Source organism: Chrysemys picta, chromosome 25, assembly GCF_011386835.1.
Source record: "Chrysemys picta bellii isolate R12L10 chromosome 25, ASM1138683v2, whole genome shotgun sequence".
Lineage (NCBI taxonomy): Eukaryota > Metazoa > Chordata > Testudines > Emydidae > Chrysemys > Chrysemys picta.
Genome location: NC_088815.1, coordinates 2,047,903 through 2,066,461, shown reverse-complemented (window position 1 = coordinate 2,066,461; position 18,559 = coordinate 2,047,903). Strand labels below are relative to the sequence as shown.

Here is an 18,559-nt window from a genome sequence, read left to right as displayed (position 1 = left end):
AGAGACCACCCACAGCGAGTCTGAGTCAGAGCCAGGAATAAAACTCAGGAGTTTTGGCCTCCCAGTCCTGTAGTCAGAGCACAAATCAGAACCCTCCCCAGCTGGGGGCGAGCGGGGGCAGGGGGCAGCTGCCTTTTTCAAACACGCAGCCCCATTTACATATTAGCTCTGGAGTTAGGGACATGGGAGACATTTCACAGACTGATGGGCCCTGCCCATACTCTGAGCTCACAGGCTGATTTGTCCAACCAACAGGATCCTCTAGCCCCTGTCTCATAGCAGCCTGTGTTTCACAGTACGGAGCCCTGGGCAAGACAGGTTTCACCGTATCCCTTCTTTCCATAGAAAAGACAGTCAGTGCCGGTCTAAATACCAGCTCCTGCCATATTGAAACGTTATGGCCAGCCCAGCAGATTCCCACACTGTGCTGTCTCTGAGCATGAGGACCCTGCTCCAGACAGCGCGGCAGCAACCAGCCAACTGCAAATGCTGTCCCAGCGGGGAGCCAAGCTGTTCTGGTGTGAGGGGAGAGGGGAAGAGGAAGGTGAGTAGCCAACAGGCAGCCCTAGCCTTAGGGGAAGCTGCGCCTAGCAGGGAGTCGAGCAGCAGTGTAAAGGGAAGTACCAGGCCTTTTTCCAGCTGTCTCTGGAAACCTTCTCCACCCAGCAATGCCATAGAAGTGTCATTCCGGATGCAGAGAAATCCTTCAGCAGTGAACCCAGTATAGTGGTGGGTCTATGCTCCTCTCAGCCAGCATTGCCCTCCCCATGCCCTGCGCATCAAACACCAACACCTCATTCCACTCAATCCCGTGACAAGAGTCCCATGAATTCAATGGCACAGGGATTTGGAACCATGGGATGATCCCTTAATGTGACTAGGTCCCAGAGCCACAAAGACATTTAGGCACCAAGCTCCCATTCATTGTCATGGCAGTGCAAGAGGCATGAAATCACCATACAGACACTTCAGCCATCACTACCTCTGAACATGGTACAAGATCCAAGGCTACAAATCTGTACAATTGGCCAGCTTTGTTCTCCTCTGACTGGAGACTTCTAAGGGGCAACTGCGAATATTTCACATACTAGTATTGGTCTGGAGCTTGGGCTGAATCAGAAATTACGCACTGATCCACAGTGGAGATCTGATAGGCTAGTGTCCTCAATACCTTGTGTCCTTAAGGGAGCCCTGATTAGTGACTGAACCTTAATGTGCTCAGCAATGGAACAAACTCATTCTCCAGGAGGGAAGGGTTAATGTCTCCCTTCATTAGAGCAGTGAATGCCAGAGGCTCGGATGAAGCCTCACCCCCTCCTTGTCTTGCTGTAAGCTCAGAGCCTAGCATGGAGGAACCTCTGAAAAGTGTAACTTATCACATCCCTTAGCAAAGCGAAGACTCTGTTTGTCTTGGCCTGGTACAACCTGTGTGTATGCAGCTGGAGAGCTTGTTTTGTCTCCTAGTGCAAGTCTGGACCAAATCAATTCTCCAAAGGCTTTGTAAAAATGTTCTCTGTATTTAAAGAATTTTATATATATTACGAGACATCTCCAAAACACACACACACACAAAACATGAAGGCAATTGGATTTTTCAGTCTTCCCTGGCACTGGCATATCCAGAAATTGCTTTCTTTACACATTTGCCAGATTCCTCCTAGAACACAGCCCTTATTCTTACAAACATGCAAGCCGTAGTATTTATGCTACTTGCTAAGCCAGCAGGGGGGAACCACCTACATGCTCTGGGGCCCAATCCTAACTCCACTCCACATATGGAGTTCCCACGTAAGTCATTTTAGGTTTAGTGGGAGCAGAAAGCTTTCAGGATGGGGCCCCCTGTTGTGTAAGACTGTCTGTCATTGTCGCACCTGCCTAAATACTTTATAGTCATTAAAAAGAGTGTGAGTGTGTGTGCGTGTGTGTGTGCATGTGAGTGTGTGCGTGTGTGTGTACCAATCTTTGCTTCTGTAACAAAGTACAAGGGAGGGGAATGGAGCATGTGTGCCCCCTCTGTAATGGTGTATGAAGGCTGTTAAAAGAACTTTCACTTTGTTGCCTCCTGTAAAAGTGAGGCTCAAACCACCGTGGAGGCCTTAGATGGGGCACCTGCTCCACAGTGCTCAGCAGGTAATTCTGTAGCCCATGGAACACAGCACAACTATTTTGAGCTCTGCGTATTTTGGCTGGCTGCTGTTCAAGCAGGACTGCCTGCCTGCCTGGGCTACCGGAAACCAATGTTATTCCTATCTCACCCTCTACATCAGACTGCCAAGAATTCAGAACTTGGAAAAAGCCATTCGAGACAGGAACCAGACAATCCCGGAGCAGGGAGCTAGACGGTTCACTCCCAGTCTCAGGAATGTTGGCCTGGTGGGGGGAAAGTTTCCCGAGACCTTTGATGTGAATCCTTTGAGTTTGCACATCCGCGCCGGGGAGTGTTTCGGTTTCACTTCTGTTCTCTGCAGCGCTGACCCTTGCCAAACATCCCCTCAGCAATGAGTGTCCTTGAGCGTTCCTCTAAGGCCTGGTCTACACTACGGGTTTAGGTCGACTTTAGCAGCATTAAATCGAATTAAGCCTGGACACGTCCACACGACGCAGCCCTTTCTTTCGACTTAAAGGGTCCTTTAAACCGGTTTCTTTACACCACCTTCGACGAGGGGATTAGCGATAAAATCGGCCTTTGCGGGTCGGAATTTGGGTAGTGTGGACGGAATTAGACGTTATTGGCCTCCGGGAGCTATCCCACAGTGCTTCATTGTGACCGCTCTGGACAGCACTCTCAACTCAGATGCACTGACCAGATAGACAGGAAAAGACCCGCGAACGTTTGAATTTCATTTCCTGTTTGCTCAGCGTGGAGAGCACAGGTGACCACGCAGAGCTCATCAGTACAGGTAACCGTGATGGAGTCCCAGGATCGCAAAAGAGCTCCAGCATGGACCGAACGGGAGGTACGGGATCTGCTCGCCATATGGGGAGATGAATCAGTGCTAGCTGAACTCCGTAGCAGTAAAAGATATGGCAAAGTATTAGAAAAGGTCTCCAAGGCCATGAAGGACCGAGGCCATAACAGGGACACACAGCAGTGCCGCGTGAAAATTAAGGAGCTACGGCAAGCTTACCACAAAGCCAGAGAAGCAAACGGAAGGTCCGGGGCAGAGCCGCAAACTTGCCGCTTCTACGCGGACCTGCATGCCATTCTAGGGGGTGCAGCCACCACTACCCCAACCGTGTGCTATGACTCCGTCAATGGAGAAACACACAGGGAAGACGGTTCGGGGAACGAGGAAGATGAGGATGGAGGTACTGTAGGTAGCTCACAGCAGCAAGGAAGCGGAGAAACCGGTTTCCCCAACAGCCAGGATATGTTTGTGACCAGTAACCCCCGAACTCACCCAAGACCCTCAGGGCACACAGGAGACCTCTGGTGAGTGTACCTTTGTAAATATTTGTAAACATTACACATGGTTTAAAAGCAAGTGTGTTTAATGATTAATTTGCCCTGGCAATCGCGGCCAGTACATCTACTGGAAAAGTCTGTTAACGTGTATGGGGATGGAGCGGAAATCCTCCAGGGACATCTCCAGAAAGCTCTCCTTCATGTACTCCAGGCCAGTAGCACGTAGTCTGGAATCATTGCATAACAAAGCATGGCAGCGTATGGTCCCGGTGTTTGCTGGCATGCAGACAATATCCATTCCTTATCTCTCTTTGTTATCCTCAGGAGAGTGATATCATTCACGGTCACCTGGTTGAAATGGGGTGATTTTATTAAGGGGACATTCAGAGGTGCCCGTTCCTGCTCTTCTGAACAGAAATGTTCCCCGCTGTTAACCACGCAGTGGGGGGAGGGGTGAAGTGATCATCCCAGAGAATCGTGTGTGTGTGTGGGGGGGGGTGGTTTACTTGGGTTTGTGCCGCATGTTAACCGGGAAACTGCAGCCCTTCCTTTTACATTGAAAACCCATTTTAAATGGCCAACCCAATTCATCCTTGATATGGGAAATGCGCTGCTGTTTGAAACCTTTCCCGCATGTTAAGAAGGTTAAAAAAGCCAAAACACTGTGGCCTACCATGGCTGCCTGCAAGCCGAAATATGTTGCCTGGGGCACTGCGTGAGTGATCTCTCATACCAAACCGGCAGGCAGAGGAAAAATGCGACCTTGTAATGAAAGAGTGTACCCATTGTTCTCTAAAATGTGTCTTTTTTAACCACCTCTCCCTTCTCCTCCACCAGCTGCAAATGTTTCTCCTTCGCAGAGGCTAGTGAACATTAGAAAGAGAAAACGTAGGATGCGGGACGATATGTTCACGGAGCTGCAGATGTCCTCCCACGCTGATAGAGCACAGCAGAATGCGTGGAGGCAGTCAATGTCGGACATGAGAAAAGCACAATATGAACGAGAGGAGAGGTGACGGGCTGAATGGCGGGATGAAAAGAGCAAGTGGCGGGCTGAAGACGATAGGTGGCGTCAGCTTGCAGACAGACGGCAAGAGTCAATGCTCTGTCTGCTGGAGCATCAAACTGATATGCTCGAGCGTATGGTTGAGCTGCAAGAAAGGCAGCAAGAGCAGAGACCGCCGCTACAGCCCCTGTTTAACCAACAGCCCTCCTCTCCAAGTTCCATAGCCTCCTCACCCAGACGCCCAAGAACACGGTGGGGGGGCCTCCGGCCACCCAGTCACTCCACCCCAGATGATCGCCCAAGCATCAGAAGGCTGGCCTTCAATAAGAGTTAAAGTTTTAAAATGCAGTGTGTCCTTTTCCATCCATCCTCCCCCACCCATCCCAGGCTACCTTGGCAATTATCCCCCTACTTCTGTGAGGAACTAATAAAGAATGCATGAATGTGAAAAAACAATGACTTTATTGCCTCTGCAAGCGGTGCTCGAATTGGGGAGGGTAGGGTAGGGTGGGGTGGGGTGGTTGGTTTACAGGGAAGTAGAGTGAACCGGGTCGGGGGGGGGGGGGGTTTGGAGGGTTCATCAAGGAGAAACAAACAGAAGTTTCACACAGTATCCTGGCCAGTCACAAAACTCGTTTTCAAAGCTTCTCTGATGCGCACCGCGCCCTGCTGTGCTCCTCTAACCGCCCTGGTGTCTGGCTGCGCGTAATCAGCGGCCAGGCGAGTTGCCTCAACCTCCCACCCTGCCATAAAGGTCTCCCCCTTACTCTCACAGATATTGTGGAGCGCACAGCAAGCAGCAATAACAATGGAGATATTCTTTTCGCTGAGGTCTGAGCGAGTCAGTAAGCTGCGCCAGCGCGCTTTTAAACGAACAAATGCACATTCCACCACCATTCGGCACTTGCTCAGCCTGTAGTTGAACAGGTCCTGACTACTGTCCAGGCTGCCTGTGTACGGCTTCATGAGCCATGGCATTAAGGGGTAGGCTGGGTCCCCAAGGATCACAATAGGCATTTCAACATCCCCAATGGTTACTTTCTGGTCCGGGAAGAAAGTCCCTTCCTCCAGCTTTCGAAACAGACCAGAGTTCCTGAAGACATGAGCATCATGTACGTTTCCCGGCCATCCCACGTTGATGTTGGTGAAACATCCCTTGTGATCCACCAGGGCTTGCAGCAGCATTGAAAAGTACCCCTTGCGGTTTACGTAGTCGGTGGCTTGGTGCTCTGGTGCCAAGATAGGGATATGGGTTCTGTCTGTGGCCCCACCACAGTTTGGGAATCCCATTTCAGCAAAACCATCCACTATTGCCTGCACGTTGCCCAGAGTCACTACCCTTGATATCACCAGGTCTTTCATTGCCCTGGCAAATTGGATCACAGCAGCCCCCACCGTAGATTTGCCCACTCCAAATTGATTCCCGACTGACTGGTAGCTGTCTGGCGTTGCAAGCTTCCACAGGGCTATCGCCACTCGCTTCTCAACTGTGAGGGCTGCTCTCATCTTGGTATCCTGGTGTTTCAGGGCAGGGGAAAGCAAGTCACAAAGTTCCATGAAAGTGGCCTTACGCATGCGAAAGTTTTGCAGCCACTGGGAATCGTCCCACACCTGCAGCACGATGCGGTCCCACCAGTCTGTGCTTGTTTCCCGGGCCCAGAATCGGCGTTCCACGGCATGAACCTGCCCCAGTGACACCATGATTTCCACATTGCTGGGGCCTGTGCCTTGTGAGAGGTCTATGTCCATGTCAATTTCCTCATCACTCTCTTCGCCGCGCTGCAATCGCCTCCTTGGCTGGTCTGGGTTTCGCCTTGGCATGTCCTGGCTCTGCATATACTCCAGGACAATGCGCGTGGTGTTCATAGTGCTCATAATTGCCGCGGTGATCTGAGCGGGCTCCATGATCCCAGTGCTAGCTATGGCGCCTGGTCAGAAAAAAGGCGCGAAACTAGTATCTGACGGACTAGGGGAAGGAGGGAGGGCGGGCCGAGTGACGACATGGCGTACAGGTACAGGGAATTAAAATCAAGAAAGGTGGCTGTGCATCAGGGAGAAACACAAACAACTGTCACACAGAATGGTCCCCCCAAAGATTAAACTGAAAACCCTGAGCGTAGCAGGCCGTTGATTTCACGGAGGAAGGGGAAGCAAATGAATATAGAACAAATCTATTTTTTACATCTTAAGCTGGCAGCCGACGGTGCAGCATGAGTGATAGCCTCTGCAGTACGATGACGACGGATACCAGTCGTAATATACCATCGTCTACCAAAAGGCAAGGGGCTGCTGCTGTGTAGCAATGCAGCCCCACGTCTGCCAGCCCCATGTCTGCCAGCACCCAGATCGCCCTCGGCCTCTTCTCGGAGCTTAGCAGACAATACTGGGCAATTGGCACAAAATAGTATACTACGACTGATAGCCATCATCATCGAGACAGTAGCATGTCTGCCCAGGTGCCCATGATTGACAGCCACTGCAGTATGACGACGACGGATACCAGTCATAATATACCATCTCCTACCAAAGGGCAAGGGGCTGGTGCAATGCAGTCCTACGGCTGCCAGCCCCACGGCTATTACTCATGCTACACCGTCTACCGCCAAAAGGCAGTTAGCAGCTGCTGCTGTGTAGCAATGCAGTCCCACGTCTGCCGGCACCCAGAGGACATATGGTGACGGTGAGCTCAGCTGAGCTGAGCGGGCTCCATGCTTGCCGTGGTATGTTGTCTACACAGGTAACCCAGGTAAAAAGGCGCGAATCTATTGTCTGCCGTTGCTGTGACGGAGGGGGAGGGGCCTGACGACATGTACCCAGAACCTCCTGCAACACTGTTTTGCATCATCCGGGCATTGGGATCTCAACCCAGAATTCCAAAAAAAGGCGCGAAACTAGTATCTGACGGACTAGGGGAAGGAGGGAGGGCGGGCCGAGTGACGACATGGCGTACAGGTACAGGGAATTAAAATCAAGAACGGTGGCTGTGCATCAGGGAGAAACAAACAACTGTCACACAGAATGGTCCCCCCAAAGATTAAACTGAAAACCCTGGGTTTAGCAGGCCGTTGATTTGATGGAGGGAGGGGGAAGCAAATGAATACAGAGCAAATCTATTTTTTACATCTTAAGACGACGGTGCAGCGTGACTGATAGCCCTCGGCATCTTTCTGGGTGCTTGGCAGCAAATACTGGGCGCTTGGCAGTTAGTGTATTACGATGGCCTTCAAGCCTATTGCACAATCTGCTGCTCAGGGAAGATTCTGCTAATGTGCGATGATCCAACTTGTAATAGGACGGTTAACAGTCGTAATACACCATCTACTGCCAAAAGGCAAGGGGCTGGTGCAATGCAACCCCACGGCTGCCAGCACCCAGATCGCCGATGAAGGCTACCAGTCTACTGCACCGTCTACCACCAAAAGGCAGTTTGCTGCTGCTGTGTAGCAATGCAGTCCCACGTCTGCCGGCACCCAGAGGACATATGGTGACGGTGAGCTCAGCTGAGCTGAGCGGGCTCCATGCTTGCCGTGGTATGTTGTCTGCACAGGTAACCCAGGTAAAAAGGCGCGAATCTATTGTCTGCCGTTGCTGTGACGGAGGGGGAGGGGCCTGATGACATGTACCCAGAACCTCCCGCGACACTGTTTTGCATCATCCGGGCATTGGGATCTCAACCCAGAATTCCAATGGGCGGCGGAGACTGCGGGAACTGTGGGATAGCTGTGGGATAGCTACCCATAGTGCAATGCTCCGGAAGTCAACGCTAGCCTCGTACTCTGGACACGGTCCGCCGACTAGAGCACTTAGAGCATTTTATGTGGGGGGACACACAATCGGCTGTATACAACCGATTTCTATAAAACCGGCTTCTATAAATTCGAACTAATTTCGTAGTGTAGACATACCCTAAGAGGGAATTCCAGCTCTGCTAGCAGAACCTCACTCATTTCCACTTTGCTGAGACACAAAGCCCGTCCAGCTCCTCAGCACAGCCTGGCTGTGGAAGCTAGAGCAAAGCCACAGCCACTCTGTGCCAGTCTCAGCTGGTGTAAACTAGCGGAGTATCCTTGACCTCAATGAATGGCCCAGATCCGCAGCACCGAGGCGCTGGCCCAGGGTTTCATTAGAGAGGCAGAGCTGGCCACAATTTTACACTGGAGCATTTTTCAACAGGAAATTGGCTTTTTGACTAAAATCAACTGATTTTGTGGGAAAATTTCAGTTTGGTCAAACTTTTCTAGTTTTTAGCTGAAAAATCACAAATTGAAATACCAACTTTTTTGTAAAAATTTTGAGATACTGGTAAAAAATGTCAGTTGTGGGTTAAATGTTTTGTTTCTTATTTTAGTTAATTTGGTTTAAAAAAATTAAAAATCAGTTTCTGAGTTCAGGTTTTTGTCAAATTGCCTCTCTGCCCCTCAAAAAAACTGTAGTGAGAGAGGGATAGAAAAAATCTTCCTCATCAAGTGCATAGGATGGACAGTGCTCAGGGAATCAATAAGGGTTATGGGGTGAAGAAGACTGTAAATCTGTAGGACCCCTGCCTCATTTGCTGCACAAGCTGTAAGGTGTGCGGTGAATGAGGCAGGGGTTTCAGGAAGAGAAAGGATGGTCTCTGACTGAATGCCACCCTAGAGAACTGGATTCTATCCCTGCCTCTGCTGTAGAGTTCCTATGCAGTGCTGGGCAAGACACTTTTCACATGTGACTGCTAATTGTGTGTTCCTCATTTTATGGGGGCTCAAACTAAGGTGTAACTGTAGCATGCTATGCTCGGTATAGCCATGCTAGCATTAATCTAGCTAGCATGGGTAACATGATGGTGGCATGGGCATCATGCTGAATCTATACCCAGGGTCCACAGTGGGTGTGTACTGGGGTGCTTAACCTGTGCTGAAGCCCATGCCACCATGTTTTCATTACTATTGTGACCTGTTCTAGCAAGGGTTTGCCTACCTGTCCTACAACTACACCTTAATTCCTAGTGTAGATGTACCCTAAGACACCTAGGGTCAAATCTGCAGAAGTGCTGAGCACGTAAAACTGCAAACCAGGCCAGTGGGAGCTGTGGTTTGAACATACAAAGTGCTATACAAATCCTAAGTACTCTAGAAAATCAAACCTTATATGCCTTAAATTGGGCACCCAAAATTAGTGGGTACAGTGGACTGTGTGCCTCAGTGTCCCTCTCTAAAGATAATACCACTGCCGCATCTCACAGTGGTATGGGGAAGATAAATTCATTAACATTTGTAAAGTACTCACTTATTACTGCGATTGATGAGCACCATGAAAGCACCCAGGAGGAAAACTGAGGTTACTTGCTTGTAACAGGAGTTCTTTGCGATGCATTCAGTATATTGACACTTGGGATGCACTGACCCATTGCAGCTAGGATGGTGGAAGCGCCTCACCCCTCGCATCCTGTCACTAGTGCTCGTGCCAGTCAGGCAGCATGGCTGTAGGAGTGCCTTCCAAACGCTAATGTGGACTGCCAACTACTGATACAATTAGGACTGTGTGTAACGTGGGGAAGGTGCATGGGGGATGGGAATATGCAGACTGCATCTTGAAGAATTCCAGTTACAAGTCTGATGAAGTGGGCATTCACCCACAAAAGCTTATGCTCCAATACTTCTGTTAGTCTTAAAGGTGCCACAGGACCCTCTGTTGCTTTTTACAGATTCAGACTAACGCAGCTACCCCTCTGATAGTTACAAGTCAGTAACCTCCATTTCTTCTTTGGGTGCTCTTTGCAGATGCCCACTCTTAGGACAGCTAGGTGAGCAGTACCTCAGTAACGATGGACAGAGCTCTAACTGAACGGTGGCTGAAGTACCACCCTACCAAAACGAGCAGCACGCCAGGATTCTAAATGTAGTGCACAGTGAGACGTACAGTGTGGTTTGTTCTTCATGTAGCGACCTTGCAAGCCTCAGAAAGGGGAATGTGCTTGAAAAATCCTATAGATGCAGCCATTGCCCTTGAGCTCTAAGAAGAGCTGGAGGGGGAAGCAAAGCTGCCCTATCACATTCCTCCATACGAAGTTTGACCCCTCAAGATAACAACGGAGCTGAAATGGCCCTACACGTCAAAGAACTGGTATAAGAGAGAAACAATTTAGGAGAAGATCTGAAGTCCTTAGTTCTATCCAGGTGATATGAGAGAAATCTTTTTGCATCTAAAGAATGTAATCCAATGTCTCCCTGGCTTATATGGGTTTTGAGGGAAAATACTGGTGAGTTTATGATTGATTTACACGGAAATTGGAAATAATGTTTGGAATGAATTTAGGATGTGGCCAAAGGACCGCCTTGTGCTTTTGAAACATGCATACAGCCCTTTAATTCTTCGAGCGGATGTGAGTGCAGTTGAAAAGCTGTGTTTATTAAAGGTGAAACGGAGCAATCTTGGAATGGTTCAAAAGGGGAAGACATCAGTTGAGTCAGTACTAAATTCCAATTCCAGGAGTGGGCAGCGATGCTGGTGGATGGATAAAGGTTCAGCAGACCCTTCAAAAATCTCTTCACCATGTCATGTGAGAAAATGGGTTTGTCCCTAATATATGCATGTACCAATGAAATAGCCGCTAAATGAACGCTAATAGATTATAAGAATAGAGTGTAACAGATATTTTAAGACCTTGTGAATGGGGGCTGAACCTGGATCTACACTTCCATTTTCTGCCCATATAGTAAATCTTTTCCATTTGGAGTCATAACACCTTCTAGTAAAGGGGTTCCTAGCATTAATAACAATTTGTTGAACCTCAGAGGAGGTTCTATTTCTGTCAAAGTCCTAGCAGTTGGGTGTAGAGGTTTGAGGTCTGGGTGGAGCACTGTCCCCTGTTGCTGTGATAACAGTGGTGGATAATAGGTCAGTTACCATTGTTGTCTCAGCCACCCCAAGTCATCCTGGCAAAATCCTGCTTTGCTTTGGTTAGAACTTTGGGAATTAAAGGGAACGGGGGAAATGCATACATGAGATCTATTCCCCAGTTTAGAGAAATGTGTCTGTCAGAGATTGACTGTCTGTCCTCACTCATGAGCAGAAAAGAGTGCAGTTTGCATTGAGTCTGGTGGCAAACAGGTCTATAGGTGGGAATCCCCAATGTCTGAAGATAACCTGTTGATGAATTCTCTTGAGATATTCATGCATAGATAGTGAGGCAATCTGCTAACTTGTGTTCTGTGCAACATGTAAAGAAATTGGGGTAAAAATTTTAAGGTATGCACCAATTCCATAGCTCCATCACTTAATTGCACAGGTGGGTTGAATGAGTCCCTCCTTGTCTGTTCACATAATAAACTTTATTCATGTTATCCATGGCAATCTGGATAGCTGTTTTGCATATCTGTGGGAGAAATGCTTTGAGAGACAAATGGATTGGCCACAGCTCCCGTATATTTATGTCTAACCAGAATTCTTAGAGACTCCAAAAACCCTTTACTACCTGAGTGTGAAGGTGTGCACCTCAGCCTATCTTGGCTGCATCCGTGGTTCCTATTAACTTCAGATGAGGTGGGTTGGATAATACTCCATTAAGCACTCTCTTCGGATGTAGCCACCATGTTCTAGAATGAAGAGTTTCATGCGGTATTGTAATTTTCTTTAGCCTGCTCTCTGGACTAGGACTGAAATTCTTCAGAATCCAGTGCTGAAGTGACCTCATTCTGAGACCGGCATGGGGGTTGCATATGTCATCCATACCATGAGTCCTAGTAGCTTCAGAAAAAACCCTGTCATTTGAGCCAGCTGTAACGTCAGTGAATGTATAGAATCAGTTATTTTCAAAAGCCTCTCTCCCGATGAAAAGTCCTTCCTTTGACAGAACTGAAGATTGCCCCTATGAAGGGACTCTTGAGATGAAATGAGAAGTGACTTTTTCTTGTTTATGATGAGACCCAGGGTTCTGAATAGACAACAAGTGTTCTGAATGTCTGCCTCTTATTCTTCTTTGTGTTAGCCCGTCAGCAACCAATCGGCCAAATACGGGAAGACAGAAATGTCTTGCATTCTTAGCTGCGCTGCTACTGGAGCTCAACATTTGGTAAATACTCTGGATGCAGTGGAGAGACTGAAAGGGAAGATTCTGTATTGAAAGTGGTGTAAACCAGGGACAAAGTATACGTACTTTTGGTGAGATGGTCTTATGGTAATATGGAAATATGCCTCTTTGAGGTCAAGAGCAGTAAAATCAATCTAGAGTAGACAAGGAGCGATTGATTAGACCCAGGGAAGGAATCCTGAACTGAAACTTCCTGGTATATTTGTTTAGATCCCAGAGATCTAAAATCGCTCTGAAGTCTCTGTTCTTTTGGGGGATTAGGGCACGTCTACACTTAAAATGCTGCATCAACGCAACTGCACCGCTCTCCCCTGCAGGCAGCTTAGAGCGTCTTTCTTAAAGCTGTACAGCTGCCCTGATGCAGCTGTACCACTGCAGAGCTTTAATGAAGACACTTTAAGCAGACGGGTGAGAGCTCTCCTGTCCACTCCCCGAGAGGTGGCAGCTATGTGGCTGAGAATCGGTCTCCCGCTGATTCAGCACTGTCTACCTGGGGGTTAGGTCAGTATAACTACGTTGCTCAGGAGTGTGGATTTTTCATGTCCCTGAGCAATGTAGTTATATCAATATAGGTCTGTAGTGTAGACAAGACCTTAAAAAGTAATGGGAGTAGAACCCCTTGTTCTGGAAGTCAAGGGAACTCATTCTATAGCTCCCATGTTCAGAAGAACTTGTGCCTCTATCCATAATAGTCTCTCCTGGGAGAGGTTCCTGGAGAGGGAGGGGGTGAGAGGTTGTATCCATAGGGGCGGAACAATTTTTAGGGGGGCGGAGGGGGCTGAAAGCAATTGAACCAAATTGTAAACCCTGTATGTGATGGAACCCCCTTGAAGCCAAGAGGTGCTACTGCACCCCCAGCACTCCTAGTTCCAGCACCTATGGTTGTATGGAGGGAGTGATCTGGATTGGGTGGTATAACCTTCTCTTATCATATACAAAACTCATCTGTCTGAAGTGATAGTTGTCCAAGCCGGTCTCCAAACTGATTTACTAAAATTGGTTTGAGGCTCTTGACTAACATGTCAAACATGAGGCCTGACATGTGGTAAAGTAAATGTGGCTGAAGGATTCTGTATACGCATCTGCAGTTTGAAGGGTTTCTTCCTGTTACATGTCTGTGAATGTTTGTTGCTGATGGTGCTGCTGATGTTATGGTTCCTCTGATAAGAGGCAGATGAAAAAGGTGGTATGTACTGCCTGTGATATCTGAACACCAGAGTAGAAGAGCTTCTTCTGAAAGGTGGCATGAGTCCTTGGGTCTATCCAGTGTGTCACCAGTCTTTACAATAAATAAGCCATCTTCTTCTAAAGGTAAATCTTCTATTTTGGCCCTGGTATCCAGTGGGAGAGAAGATGAATGTAGCCAAGCATGTCTATAAAGAGATATTGCCATTGTCAATGATCTACAGGCAATATCAGAAACATCAAACAATGCCCTAAGGACATGTGTGGCTACATTTTGGCTTTCATTAATCATGGCTGATGTTAACTTCCTTTGATCCTTTGGGAGTTGTTCAGTGAATAGAGCCATTTCTCCTGGAATGGAAATTGATATCTAACCATCACCACTTGGTAGTTGGATATACACATATTTAAGGATGCAGAAGAAAATGATTTTCTACCCAAATAATCTAATTTTCTTCCTTCTTTATCCATTGGGTAGAAAATCTTGGTTTTTGAAGAGAAGCTGCTATGACCAGGGAGTTTGGTTGAGGATGTACATGAAAACAAGAGAGCCCCTCCTGTGGGATTTGATACAATTTATCAGCCTTTTTGGAAACTGGTTGGCATGAAGATGGCTTGGACCAAAGGGACTATGCTATTTGCTATAACATTTCTAATGTGGGCAAGGAGACTTTAGGTTTCATTGTCAAACCTAAGATATCAAATACCAGATGTGAAGTCTCCTTTAAAGCTATGTATGGTAAATTCAGGGTTGATGCCATCCTATCCATCTATTCTTGGAACTGAATTGCATCCTCAGAGGGAAACAAAGCTGATGGTACTCCCTCATTCTCATCAGGAGATGAACTGCTCTGCAACTCTCCTAAGTCATAAGGAAACATCCTCGGAAATCCCTCTTGATATTCCTCTTCTGAGGTTACTTCCTTTTCTGCAGTGGAGGAATAAGGCAATGGTCTTGGATATGGGGCTGACAGATCTGGACATCTCTTTTCTGTTGAACACGGTGTTCCGGCCCTGAAGAGACCAGTCTTCCAGCATGCAAAGAAAAATGAGGAATTGGCCAATATGGCCATAGCATTCACAGAGGTATAGGGTAGTCCTGCCAGCTTTTCCAGTGTCATAGTCTACAAAGGCTATCCAGGGAATTTGGGCTCTCTCCTTGTCGGAACACTTTTTCAGTGAAAAGAACGTCCGGTCAATACCTGTAGTGGATCTGGTTCTAGCTCTGAACTCAGATCCAATTCTGGCTCCGACACTGAAGCCATTGATTAAACCTATGGGGTAAGGACTCTAAAAAGAGAGGGCAGGGAAATGATCTTCCCTGGTGACCTCCCTGCAGGGTGGAAGTGGAAGTGAAGCTGAACTTTCCCTGAAACTTTGTTGTCTTGGTCTTTTGTTCAGAAGAGACTGCATCTCAGTCAGATCCGTAGAGGGTGTGGATCCAGGTGCATTTTAGCTGTCACCTCAGTTATGTGCTGTGGGTTCTTTGTTAATGTATCCTCAGGTCTTGATCTCAGGCTCATAGTTTTGGGTGCATCTTGAGGTCCCAAGTCTTTCTACTTTGGTTCTACCCTGTGCGAGCGATTAGAGGAGCTGCTGGAGACATGCTTAGACTTTCTTTTCCTTGGAACTGAGGAAGATCTGTTGGGCATATCTTGTGGATCCTTATGACTTTTGTTCAGATCCGGGACTGATGTAGGTTGCACCATGGTTGAGGTCGGATCCAAGAGGACCACTGGAACCTCAGCTGACTTGGAACCAGAGCCTGGTACTGAAGCCAAAGCTCTTAACAGATCTGGATGACTCTTTGGCTCCAGCAGTAGACAGAGCTGACTCCAGTCTCCTGCTTTTGAGCTCCTCCTTAGCAGCTAGCCCCTCCTTTTACAGAAGGACCTGCCATCTATTTCGGCTGTGGATGTGTGGCATATTTGGCAGTATGCCAGCTAGTGATTTTCACTTAAGCATGTTAAGCATTGTACATGTGCATCACAGGAAGGAAAGACAGCTGGACATGACATATCTTTTTTGGAAGCTGTATTTTTTCACTTTGATGTCTGTCATAGTCAGTAAGTAAACTGTTTGTTCCATTATTATCTATTTCTAATCTATCTTTTAACAACTGTAACCTATACTAGGTATAATAGCTAACTAACTACTAAAATACAACTAATTACTAACCTACATGTATTATTTTTATTATTATTAATTTATATTTGTATTTTTATTAATTTTTGTTAGGCTACAGCACTAGCGACAGTGCCAAATGGACAGAACGGGGTTCATGACCTAATGCTGCAGTGGTTGGAAGGAATTGAGATGGCAACAGCGCCAGTGCCCCCGACCCGCACGTAGGCTGGGGACTGGAGGCAAGGGATCAGGCGAGGGGTCAGGCATTTCTAACAGGTGCTGCGACTAGAAGATTCTACCATCCTACCTCGGTGCAACCCAAGAGGAGAATGTGCAGCGGACACTCCAAGAAGAACTGATATTTCTGTATTCATTGATGGATGAGGTTAGAAATACTGAACAGCTACCTACTGTCCATCCTGTGCACTGAATGAGGCAGGAGGCCTATGGAAAAAATAGTATGTGACTCTATCATAATGCATGCACACAATGGGGGCCAAATTAGTACTGCATGGGCAAACTTAACATGGCATTTCCTAATATAACTTCTGAGGGCTTGAATTTGAAACCTTTATGTTCTTTTTTGTAGTAACATCAGTGATAGTAATATAATAAACTGCTCCTTACCCCTCTCACACTGAGGGCCAGTGAACCCGTAGACACAAGCACAACGGTTTGGTCCAATGCACCGACCTCCGTTCTGGCAGCCATTTTCACAGACAGCTATTCAGAAATAGAAAGATGGGTGAGCTGACACTAGACAGTGGTCTAACAAAGTACACCAGGAAATTCTGCTCTAATTGAAAACCCATGATGCAAGATGCATGACAGTTGCAGAATTTGAAGCATCCCATGTTTTATGTTAGATATTATTTGCAGTTCAGGGATCTTCCCCACACACTGATCCTAAAGAGAAAGGTATGTTATTTTTTTTTCAGCAAGGCAACTCTGATTTCTTCCTGTTTATAAAGAAATAAATTATAAGTGGACTGGAAACCAACAGCTCAGTCAACAGAGAGATTTTGCTAGGTGCTAGACTCTCAGTTAACACAGCTTAGCTCTGTGATCCAATAATGAAGAAGTACAAAATTAAAAACTGTGAAAAGGGAAAACTTGTGCTAGATATGCCCAAATCTGAGCAAAATGGTGCATGTCAGAAGTCAAGTGATCATTAGGGATGTTGATTAATCGCAGTCAACTCACGCAATTAGCTCAAAAAAGTTAATCGTGATTGAAAAAATTAATCGTGATTAATCGCAATTTTAATCACACTGTTAAACAATAGAATACCAATTGAAATGTATTAAATATTTTTGGATGTTTTTCTACATTTTCAAATATATTGATTTCAATTACAATACAGAATACAAAGTGTACAGTGCTCACTTTATATTGCACGGTAAAAATGATAAACAAAAGAAATAGCATTTTTAAATTCACCTCATACAATACCGTAATGCAATCTCTTTATTGTGAAAGTGCAACTTACAAATGTAGATTTTTTTTGTTAAGTAACTGCACTCAAAAACAAAACAATGTAAAACTTTAGAGCCTACAAGTCCACTCAGTCCTACTTCTTGTTCAGCCAATCGCTAAGAGAAACAAGTCTATTTACATTTAAGGGAGATAATTCTGCCCACTTCTTATTTAAAATGTCACCAGAAAGTGAGAACAGACATTCACATGGGACTTTTGTAGCCAGCATTGCAAGGTATTTACGTGCCAGCTATGCTAAACATTCATATGCTTCTTCAAGCTTTGGCCACCATTCCAGAGGACATGCTTCCATGCTGATGACACTTGTTAAAAAAATGGGTTAATTACATTTGTGACTAAACTCCTTGTGGGAGAATAGTACATCTCCTGCTCTGTTTTACCCGCATTCTGCCATATATTTTGTCTTATAGCAGATTCGGATGATGACCCAGCACACGTTGTTCATTTTAAGAACACTTTCACAGCAGATTTGACAAAACGCAAAGAAGGTACCAATGTGAGATTTCTAAAGATAGCTACAGCACTCGACCCAAAGTTAAGAATCTGAAGTGCCTTCCAAAATCTGAGAGGGACGAGGTGTGGAGCATGCTTTCAGAAGTCTTAAAAAAGCAACACTCCAATGTGGAAACTACAGAACCTGAACCACCAAAAAAGAAAATGAACCTTCTGCTGGTGGCATCTCACTCAGATGATGAAAGTGAACATGTGTTGGTCTGTACTGCTCTGAATCACTATCGAGCAGAACTGTCATCAGCATGGACGCATGTCCTCTGGAATGGTGGTTGAAGCATGAAAGGACATGTGAATCTAGCGCATCTGGCACGTAAATACCTTGTGACACCAGCTATAACAGTGCCATGTGAACACCTGTTCTCACTTTCAGGTGACATTGTAAACAAGAAGCGGGTAGTATTATCTCCTGCAAATGTCAACAAACCTGTTTGCCTGAGTGACTGGCTGAACAAAAGGTAGGACTGAGTGGACTTGTAGGATCTAAAGTTTTACATTGTTTTATTTTTGAATGCAGTTATTTTTTGTACATAATTCTACATTTATAAATTCAACTTTCATGATAAAGAGATTGTATTACAGTATTTGTATGAGGTGAATTGAAAAATACTATTTCTTTTGTTTTTTATAACACAAATATTTGCAATAAAAAATAAATATAAAGTGAGCACTGTACACTTTATATTCTGTGTTGTAATTGAAATCAACATACTTGAAAATGTAGAAAACATCCAAAAATATGTAAATAAATGGTATTCTA

The 18,559-nt window shown here is 46.3% G+C and overlaps 1 protein-coding gene across 1 annotated transcript in view; it reads right to left on the bottom strand.

Annotated features, from left to right (window-relative positions):
* Nucleotides 1–18,559, bottom strand: part of LOC101949811 (fibrillin-2-like) — a 272,305-nt gene that overhangs the window by 191,519 nt on the left and 62,227 nt on the right. The window contains 1 exon segment of the mRNA XM_024112612.3: nt 16,420–16,515. Within this exon segment, the coding sequence (XP_023968380.1) occupies nt 16,420–16,515 (96 nt within the window).